Source organism: Cygnus atratus, chromosome 5 (genome assembly GCF_013377495.2).
Source record: "Cygnus atratus isolate AKBS03 ecotype Queensland, Australia chromosome 5, CAtr_DNAZoo_HiC_assembly, whole genome shotgun sequence".
Taxonomy (NCBI): domain Eukaryota; kingdom Metazoa; phylum Chordata; class Aves; order Anseriformes; family Anatidae; genus Cygnus; species Cygnus atratus.
Window position 1 is genome coordinate 33,699,352 of NC_066366.1, and position 10,373 is coordinate 33,709,724.

General features: G+C 55.1%; 2 protein-coding genes across 5 annotated transcripts in view; one reads left to right on the forward strand and one right to left on the reverse strand.

Annotated features, from left to right (window-relative positions):
• The window catches only part of ARHGAP1 (Rho GTPase activating protein 1), a 32,123-nt gene extending 24,892 nt beyond the window's left edge, over positions 1 to 7,231 (reverse strand). For 3 of the 4 annotated variants that reach the window (XR_007708357.1, XR_007708356.1, XM_035539656.2), the window contains exons 1-3: positions 7,120 to 7,231; positions 2,474 to 2,657; positions 1,858 to 1,950 (exon numbers count right to left, since the gene is read on the reverse strand). Coding sequence is in view for 2 of the 4 variants with exons in the window: in XM_035539656.2 (XP_035395549.1) it covers positions 1,858 to 1,950; positions 2,474 to 2,612 (232 nt within the window). In the remaining 2 variants the exon portion in view is untranslated. Of the gene's footprint in view, positions 1 to 1,857; positions 1,951 to 2,473; positions 2,658 to 2,891; positions 3,357 to 7,119 lie in introns of those variants that run through there. The other variant, XM_050711110.1, reaches the window with a different exon arrangement.
• Positions 7,232 to 7,242: 11 nt separating this feature from the next.
• On the forward strand, positions 7,243 to 10,107 carry ZNF408 (zinc finger protein 408). The gene is made up of 3 exons (XM_035539660.2): positions 7,243 to 7,392; positions 7,466 to 7,679; positions 8,161 to 10,107. The coding sequence occupies exons 1-3, from the start codon at positions 7,243 to 7,245 to the stop codon at positions 10,017 to 10,019; spliced, it is 2,223 nt and encodes a 740-aa protein (XP_035395553.2). The 3' UTR covers positions 10,020 to 10,107.
• The last annotated feature ends 266 nt before the right edge of the window (positions 10,108 to 10,373 follow it).

Sequence of the window (10,373 nt, forward strand, 5' to 3'; positions counted from 1 at the left end):
CAGAAAAGGCATTGCACCACATTTTGTGGTGGGGACTATCAGACATTTTCAGATAAACAGGCTAGTGGTGGAAAGTGGCTCATGGCAGCCAACAACAGATGGCTCTGTGAGATGCTTCTGCACTACGCAGACACACAAACAGAACCAGGAAACTCACTAGAAACACAAATTCAAACCATGACGGGGAAGAGATGTCCTTCAGAAGGCAGGCACACCTCCCAGGCAGCCATCTTACCACCCTGAAATGCTTCCAGGAAGTTAGGTAATTCTTCATGTGCTATCCTAGACGCCTGTGTCAAATGGCTGCTTTCCAGCACCACTGAGACGCATCATCTCCTTCGCAGCGATACTCAGCAAGCTTGTAAAACAGCCGCCGTGTTACCTTGGAACAGGAATCCCGCAGAAACACTGGTGCTTACATCAAGGCAGAGCACAAAGTGTGTGCTGGGTTTGGGTTGACATTCCAGTCTTATCAATGTCTGCGATCTAAACACTCTGCTAAGCACTTGGGCTTTGTCTGGAGTGAACAACAGTACAATTTAACTCACCAGCTCCCAGAGTTCAGGAACACCGGGTACCTCTGCCATTTGCATTACAAACGCTCTAGGTACTATCACTGAAATGGCAGGACTCCACACGTTTGTTCCCTTGCAGTTTCGGCAGCAGGGAGACCAGAGTGCAGACCCAAATTAACTCCAGTCCTGGAACTCCAGCCCCATGGAAAAGAAGGTTACTAACACATCCGCAAATCAAAGCGCTTGTAGAGAATCTGGAAGACACAATGGCTCAAATGCTAAACACTCTGCCTGTCATCCTAGGCAGCCAAAGGCACAGAGGGAGACAAAGAAGGTTTTGAGTTTGCCATTATCATTTTGTTCCCTAAAAATGTAACATGAGAGGTTAGGAGAAAGGAACTTCATTCTAGATGACAGCCTAGGAAAGAATAATGTCAGGACAACTCTTGCCAAGGTTCTTGCCAGCGAATCTTTCCTCTCTAACCCAGCCCAGCTGCAGAACAACCCTTTATCAGGAGGACTCCAGCTTGCGCTTCCGCTTCTCTGCAAATTCTCACGTGGGGCAGGAATCAAGGTACAGAGAAATGGCAAGAGGAAGGGAAGGAGGTGGCTGTAGATGATTAAGAAGGAAGTGTGTCAAGTCCCAACAGGTTGAAGAGGCTTTTTTTCTTAAACAGGGAATGCAGGACAAACTAGAATGACCTTCCCTCAGGCTTACCACAGCAACCTAAAAACTGTCTCCAAGAGTCTTTCTCATGGAGGTCCCAGCTGTAAACGCTGAGGGTTAGTGTAATTAAAATAATATTGATGAGACAACTATACAGAAGAAATCAGAATGTTTGCGACCCTGAATGATCAGGTCCTTCCTTGCAGTGGGCCCCAGGCCTCTCCCCCACATTTCAGGTTTCTAAAAATGCTGTATATGGACAGGATGGCAAACTGGCCATTTGGATACAACAGAGAGCTGCCACACTTACTCAGTCAACTGAGGGAGCTCACAACTAGGTAATTTGTGTGACATTATCATATAGAATCCACATCTTGTGCTTAGGGCACAATCAAGGGTCACACCTAAAACAATTTGACAAAAGTGACCAAGTCCTGCTAATAATATAATCAAGACAGTAAGACCCAAGAAAGAATGCAAGTTTAACCAAGGTCAATGGAAAATTGCACTTATTGCAAGCATTCAAGAAGTTTGGTGCTCCTTCTCTTTACGATGCCAGCTGTCGTTGCCACTTGGGCCTGGCACATAGCAATTGCCCGCACAACTCCATTACAGAGACCCTTCCTCAGCCCAGCTGCAAAGATATCCAAGGAGAAAACAGAGAGAAAAGACTACCTGCTACTTCCACAATGTGGTGCCTGGCGATATCGTAGTAGGGATCATCCCACCGCAGGTGAGTGACGGGCTCAGGGGAGCCTTTGGAATCCTCTGCACAAAACATACGGAAAGCAATTAGAAGAAGGGATCTGGATTGGCTGTCCTACGTGCCCTTGAGCTGGTTTCCCTGACCTCCTTGGGCAACGGTTCATAGCACAGGAGTTGACTGGATTCCTACAGACTTTCCGAGCAACAGCCCAGTTCTCCAGTCCTACTTCCCATATGGAATCTCAAGACCTTTCCATCCAGGACGATCAAACTGTCCTGCAAGAGACCGTAACACAGGACGCTCAAGGATTTACAGCGTGTCCGTACTGTCACCACCAAAGCACAGTCAGTGCCAGAATTGAGAAGAATATATTTACAAAGAATATATTTACAGCAGCTGGCTCCGAGCTTTCAGTGCTATTCAATGGCAGGGCTAATTCACTTGGGCGTGGTGCAACAGTAATGGATCTATAAAGCTTTTAGATGGAGCTGGGACTCTCTCCGTAGGTAGATATGACCACAATGATGCAGGACAAACAATTCCTTTTTGGCCTCAAGCCAGATCCCTAATTATTAGGATACTTACCTGATTTGGGGAACGCAGGGACTTCATCTGCTGGCCAGTTCTTATCGTCTATGGAGGCCAGTTTGAGCTGGCTGAGGGACTGGTTGGTATCATCCAAGTTCAGGTCATCCTGAAGCTCTGAGAGCGGGTCTGTAGCCATGGTGCCCAAATACCGCCGTTTGTCTTGCAGCGCCTAGAACACGGACTGCAGAGATTGCTAGGTGAGACACCGAGATCACAACTTTCCCTCCGCAAAGAGGCTCTTCCTCTTCTCCCTGATTTCCCCCAAAGCCTGCCCTTTCTTCACCTACCCCGAGATCGTGCTTCCCCTCCCCCTCAATATAAGCAGGAACTCCTCCTCCTCCTCCCAGAAGCGCCGACATATGTCAGATTTTTTGTGCCAGTTGCTACCAAAAGGACATCGGGAGCCTGTACCAACCCGCTCGGTGAGGCTCTGCTTGACCACAGCTGTGTCCAGATCGGTTTCTCTCCTGGAACAGGAGCAGCAGCGAGCCGCCGAGGAAGGCGACAGGCTATGCCAGCCCCTGCCTGACACACTCACTGCAGCTAAGAGCTCCCCCTCCCTCCGAAGGGCTGGCACAAAGCCCAGCCCTTTCCACAGTTGGCCCAGCGCTGGAAGCTTTCCCAGGAATCACCCCCCCCTTCTCCCCACAGGGTAGGGCCAGAGCTCTCCGCAACACCAAAGCGGGTGCCTCGGTGTGCTGGGATCTGCACACACAAGTGAACAGCTCAGAGCTCCTCAAAACAGGATTTCGTAGGCTGAGCTAGTGAGACATGGGGAACAACACACGTACCACCCTAACCTCCCTGCAGGATCATCCAGCAAACCCTTTCTACTACACAACAGCGAGACGTACAGGACTCATCACTTTAACTTAGAGCCCTATTGCCAGAAGGAGCATTCCTCACCAAACGTGCCACACTACCGAGGGGACCAAGGAATCAAGAGGGTCCAAGAACCAGACAACTGCGTTTGCTGTTGCTCGCAAATATTTCTTGCTCTCACCTGGAGCAGAAGATATGTCAAACCCAGCACTGAGCTGGCACAGCACCCAGCACCTTCCAAGGGTACCAACTCTTTGGGAGACCCCTAGGAAACAGTTGTTGCCCTCTAACGCCAGTCTCCTGGAAATAGGCAAGGAAACACCGGACAGGACAGACATGCAGACCTCGACTGCTCACGCAGACCCAAGCCAGCATCACCACACGGACGGCAGCTCAGGGCCAACAGGCTGCGAGCCAAGAGGAACTGTAGCAAAACAAACTGACACCTTGCATCGCAAGATTCTCTGTAACGCTGGTTCTCTGACAGGCTTGTGCTCGTTTTCCATTATGAGGGGAGCACAGGGTTCAAAGATGATCTGAGGAGGCACAACACCTTTCTGTGGAAAGGTGATACTCAGAGCAAGGCTATTTCCTTTAGCAGAATGGAAGGGGGCAATGACGTTTTGCATCTTCCATCCCCAGAGCTTGAACGTGTGCATCTATCCAGAGAAGATGAGCAGGCAGCCACTTGGATGTGAGCACAGAACTGGATAGTCAGCATTTGTCGCCTGTCCCTGAATTACTCCCTGGGAGGACAGGAGGTGTAAGCTTATCTCTTACTCATCAGTTTACAACCAGTTTTCACTTCTCACGGGCTCCCAGAGGGCTGGGAGCTATTGCTAAGCAAACAAAATTGGATTCCCAAAACAAGAAAGAGCAGGACATACACGGCGGTAGATCACCAAGGCGGAATGGCAAGCACAAAGGGTCTGAGCACTGTAGCCAAGCGGAGGCCCAAGCAAAGTTATTCCCTGCCCTCCTCCCCCAAGGGCTGAGAGCTGTCTGACCTCTGCTCTCACAGGGGCAGGGAGCAAGAAATCAGGTTCCTCTGCACCATGAGCTCATGCTGGAACCACGCAGCAGCGGGGCCAAGTGACAGCCAGCTCCCCACCCCTAGCAACTGCTCGGATTCCTATGGTAACGCCAGGCACCAGCGCCTGTGACTCAGTGTGCTTAAAGCGCTCCCCGCTGCGGCTCCGCAGCCCCACAACCCAGCATCCACAGCCCCACAGGGCTGCCTGCTGTGCATGTGGGCCCCGAGTGCATCCAGCTCCCAGGGACTTCCCTGCCCCGGTGGGGACAGAGGACCTACCTTCACCTACTGACCCTGCGAGACGCCTTCCAGTTCTCCAGAATGCCCCACAGCAACTGCGTCCCCAGAGCAAGGTCCCAAAGTGCTCAGGGACCAAACCCAAATCTCCCTGCAGAGCAGCGGCAGCACTGCCATGGGGCCAGCAAGCCACCAGGTCTCATCACTTCTCACTCCAAGGATCACAACTTGGCTTCAGAGACAACTTGCAGCGCTTCACCAGGGCATAAGTGCAGGTTGTTAGACATCACCGGGGGACTTCCCCTTGGGCATGCTCCTAAAATTAATCTTAGTGTGGCACCATGAGGTACAAGGAAGTCATCACTAGGATCCTTACAGCTCCACATTGGAAAATGAGCCAAAATAGCCTCTTGCCAAAACCTTCCTTACCCCTTGGAAGGCAGACCAGACCTGCCAGGCGTCTGCTTTTTTTCACTACGGGGCAGGCAGCTCCATTGCTTGGCTCTAGATTAGTGCTTCATGACAGAAATGTTAATGGAAAGAGAATCCAGAGCAGAAGACCTTGCAGATTGCAGGTTCTGCTTGTGAACCAGCCTGTAGGGCCCAGGGAATTCCAGAAGGCTTCTCACAGAATTTTCCCCAGTCCTTTACCAACTGTGCAAAAGTCAAAAGCACAGCGTCTCTCACATCAGAGCAGTTCAGAGAAACACAACCCTCTCAATGCCCAGGAACTAGTGGGCACTGAGAAAGAGACCTGGAGCTGAAAGTTCAGATGTAAGAAATTAAACATAAGGGCACACATTTTATTTTCTGATAGAGCAGCTGCACAAGATCCCTACACAAGATTTTCCCTGTCTAGCCAAAAATGACCTGGAAGCAGGACCTGTCGTTGAACAGAAAGTGCATCCTGCATCAGTATAAGGGTGAAGTAGTTGTCAAAAAACAGCATTTCACCAGACATAATGTAATTTAAGATTCCCATGGTTTTTAGATAAATGTCCTGACAGGATGCAAATTGCACAGCCTGCACAGCCAATGAAAATGTAAGGAAAGTGATGCAGCTAGATTTAAAAAGTAAGAAGCCTGCTCAAGCATTTAAAAACTCAAGAATCACTCTTGACATCGGAAGCCTGGCTCTAACGAGACAAATACTTCCATTTTTCCAAGTGTTTTCTGCACCTTTCCTGGTGATCTCAACGCTTGCTGAGCCATGTGCTTGGCTCTCTAATAAAAACTGACTTTTTGGCTAACACAGAGATGTGTAGAACAGCACGTTCTGCAGGAAGACAGAAACCCCAGCCCTTTAAAACACAGTTTTTATTGCTCGACGCTCCTTGTACAAGATCCTACCAGAATTCACCCAGGGAAGACAGTTCTCTCTTATCTATGAAGTCTTGGAAGCTGCTGTTCACACAGACTTTTTGGTGTTTTTTTTTTTTCCAATTCCAGTTTCACTACCTCGCCATCACTTATTTCTAAACTGTACCTACTCTGCAGTTTCCTTTTCCTGTTTTTCTTCCAGACATGCTATTAATTCAGAAGTAAACCTGCCCATCAAAATATGTACATGTGTTAGCACACCCTGGACTTGTACTTACACCCAAGGAAGAATAACAAAAGGCAAATGGCTTCTTCTCCCCAACCAATTAACAAAGCGATGCTCAAACCAAACAGGAATCCCAGTTCTGGGGTGGCTGTATTATTTTTCTGACTCTGCTGCCATCGACAACTCCTCCCAGTTTAGTTTCATTTGCACCACCGTCTGTTTTGCTGTACACATCAGTCAACCCCCTGCACTGCCCTACACAGAGTTATCCCATAGTCAGTAACATCGCCCCAGCGATGAACACCTCAGAAGGAAGCGTTCCTATTAGGTACAGCCCCCCTGGAGGGCTGCTCTCCCCATAACAAAACACGACACACCAAAAGGCAGCCAGCTACTCAGCAGCAGACCTTAAAGCTCCTCAGGAAAAAGCCTCAGGGCCGAGACTCACCGGGAAGTCCATCCTGAGTCCTTCCTCACAGCAAACTGATACCACCCTGGGCCAAGACTGGCTTTGCTGGGCTCCCCGTGACCAGCTACCGCAGGACAGGCACACTGCTGCTCCTGGAAGCCCTTTTGTTCTCCGCTAGCGCAGCAGCGTTTCCCATCAGCAGCCTCCCTTCCCCAGCCACCCCAAGCCCCTTGCTGCAGGCCACCCCCGTGCCCGCTCCAGCTCACCCCGACTGACCGCCAGCCCCCTCGGGGGGGCTCTGAGGGGCTGGAGAGGAAAAGCGCGGGGCTCAGCTTCCCCTCGTGGGCTGCAACCGGTTACACACGGCCCCGCCGCTGAGGCCCCGGGGGCACGCGGAGCCCCGCAGCCCTCTCCCCCTCTCCCCACGCCCCCGGGCTGCCACCGACGGAGGGCGCAGCCGGCCCGGCCCGGCCCGAGCCCCGCTCCCAGGCCCCGCTGCCAGCCGAGGGACCCCGTTTCCAGCCGAGCAGCACCCCGCCGCCTCCCCGGCCCCGTGCGCCGCCGCCGCCCGGAGGGCTCAGCCCCGCCGCCGGTACCTGCGGCCCGCCGCCGGCCTCCTCCCGGCCCGCCCGGGAGCCCCGCATCCGGCGGAAGGGCGGCGTGTCGCCGGCAGAACGCTCCCCGCCCCGGCCGCCGCCCCCTCGCAGCGCCTCGGCCTCATGGAGCGCCCCGAGCCCGGTAGCGGCGGCGGCGGCGGGGGGCAGCCGGGGCCCGAGGCGGGCGCGGAGCCGGCGCTGTGCGCGGCGCTGCGGGGCCTGCCGCCCGGGCTGGCGCTGGGGCCGTCGCTGTCCCGGCGGCGGGGCACGGGCGTGTGGTGCGTGGGCCGGGCGCTGCCGGCCGGGGCGCCGCTGGGGCCGCCCGGCGGCTGGGAGAGGTGAGTAGCGGGGGCGGCGGCCGCCGCCGGGGGTGCCGGTACCCGGTGCCGGTGCCGTCCCCGACGCCGCGGCCGTGCCTTGCAGCCTGGTGAAGCGCAGCCCCGAGGAGGCCGAGGCCAACGTGGCGCTGGCCTGGGCGGGCGGGCGGCTGCAGCTGCGGGCGCGGCGGCACATCGCGGCGGGCGCCGAGCTGCTCCGCTGGGCCCCGGAGCCCCCCGCAGGTACGTGCCCGGGACGGGGCGGTGGTGGCCCGGCCTTCGGGGGGCTGGAGGATGGGGAGGGATGGGGCTGGGAGCCCGCAGCAGAGCTGAGCCGTCGCCTGGTTGCTGGCGCCGTAGCCCCGCCAGCCCTGCTGAGGTTTTGGTCCTGGCCCCGCATCGTGCTTCGCTGCGGGGTGGGCAGGGAGCATGGGGTGCTGCTCTGTGCCTGGAACAAAATGCTGGCTGCGAAATACTGCGCGGGTACTGCCGGGGGTGAGGGAACAGAGATTCCTCCCACCTCCCCCAGTTAAAAACAACAACAAAAAAACAACAAAAGAAAACAAAACAAAAAGTCACAGAAGCGATGGTTTTCACGCCAGAGGCCCAGGATTACTGTCTAGCAGAGTCTAAAAGGTTCCTGCTCCCCTGATCCAGCAGCAGTCATGTTGTTATAACAGTTAATTCACCCACCAACAGTTAATTCACTTTTGTGTTTGTGCAGGCGATGCCGATGTCTCCAAGGATGTACCGGATGAAACCACAGTCCCTGACATCCCCATTGAGGCTAGGAGGCCAGCCCCCAAATCTGTCCATAGGCTGCCAGAAGAGGAAAGCACTGCTCCTGAACGTAAGCCATGGCAAGCCAAAGTGCTACGGACTGAGAATCAGCACCTCGAGACTGTCTCAAGCGTTAAAGCCAATGGCCAGTGCAGGCAAGAACTGGACAAGGGTACAGATCCAAGATCCACAGCAGAAAAAGTGGAGATGGGGCAAAAAGAGGCATGTTCAGGAGACGTGGATCTGTCATTGCCCTCAGGTGGGAAGCTCCACAAGTGCCTTAAGGACTGTGGTACCAGGACAGTTGAGGAAGGACCCCAGCAGCCCAGTCCTTCAGGAGGAGAGGATATAGAGACTTGCAGGAAAGAGAGCAAAGTTTCTGAAGACTCCAAGCAGGGATCCCCAGAGCATGGGGAAAAGGGCTCACTGGAGCGGCCTGGGGAGCAGGAGGACTGTATGGAGCTGGCGGAGGGTCATTCTGGCAGCCCAGGCCCCCCACCAGATGCCCTGTCCCAGAAGGAGCTGGTCAGGCGCAGGTATCACTGTGGGGAGTGTGGCAAAGCCTTCCTGCAGCTCTGCCACCTCAAGAAGCATCGTTTTGTCCATGCTGGCCACAAGCCTTTCCTGTGCACGGAGTGTGGCAAGAGCTACAGCTCAGAGGAGAGCTTCAAGGCCCATCTGTTGGCCCACCGGGGCATGCGGCCTTTTCAGTGCACCCAGTGCGACAAGGCCTACCGCACGAAGCGAGACTTGCAGGAGCACCAGGTCCTGCACACCGGCCAGCGCCCCTTCTCCTGCGAGCACTGTGGCAAGGCCTTTGCGCGCCGGCCCTCTCTGCGCATCCACAGGAAGATCCACGCGGCTGCAGCGACCGGCCCGGCTGGTCCCAAGGGATGCCAGTGTGCCATCTGTGGGCGCCACCTGGCCAACCCCGGCTCCTTGCGCAACCACATGCGCCTGCACACGGGGGAGCGCCCTTACGCCTGTCCCTACTGCGGCAAGGACTTCCGACAGCAGAGCAACCTGCGCGAGCACCTCCGGCTGCACACCGGCGAGAAGCCCTACAAGTGCCGCTTCTGCGGCGACGCCTTCCCCAAGCTGCCAGAGCTGCGGCGCCATCTCATCTCGCACACGGGCGAGGCCCACCTGTGCACGGTGTGCGGCAAGGCGCTGCGGGACCCCCACACGCTGCGTGCCCACGAGCGCTTGCACACCGGCGAGCGCCCCTTCCGCTGCGAGCAGTGCGGCAAGTCCTACACCCTGGCCACCAAGCTGCGGCGCCACCAGAAGTGCCACCTGGCTGACAAACCCTACAAATGTGAGCTCTGTGGCATGGGCTACAACCTCTCCCAGAGCCTTGCACGCCACGTGCTTACCCACAAGGCAGAAAAGGACCCTGAGGAACTGAACACTGCAGTGGCCTCTCTTGCTGTGGACTTACCCCAGGCAGCAAGGAGAAGGCCTCAGAGGAAGAGCCACCAAGAGGAGGATGGGGCAGAGCCCGCCTTGCTCATGGTGGAGGTGCCAGAGCCAGAAAATGAGGCAGAGCTCCTGATCACAGCCAGTGGTCACTGCATTGCTGCTTACCAGCCTCAAGGCAGCCCCCCAGGTCCTGAGGCACACGGGAGACCTGCTGAGCATTTGCCATCGACAAAGGACGTCATTGAAATCACCATCTCCGAGCACGAGGACAAGTGCCTCATTGTGCAGGACAAGGGCTCACCAAATGACGTGGTCATCATCCAGGAGGGGGTGGGCTTCGGAGCAGTGGCAGAAGTGGTGGAGGTTGAGACTAGAACCTGACTATCTCAGCCTGCTCTGGCTCAGCTTCTGTGCAGAATATTAAAGTGGCTTTTTTAAAAACAAAAACAAACAAACTAGCTCTGTTGTTTTTCTGTGGCAACAAGGCCCCGGGTCTCAGCCCCAGGCAGAAATAGTGGCCTTGGAGGTAGCCTGTGGGCGTAGAGCTCGATCTTTTCAGTAGCTGCCCCTTAGAGCTATGAGCCTGCGTGTGCCACATGCTGGGCCTGGTGCGGGAAGGGCATTGGCTGGTGATGGGAATAATCTCTTAGAGGGTAAGCACGGAGTTTTAACAAGCAGTGCCCCTGCTCTGCTTGCGCGTAATGGTGCACCATGGGGAAAAATCTAAAAACAGCA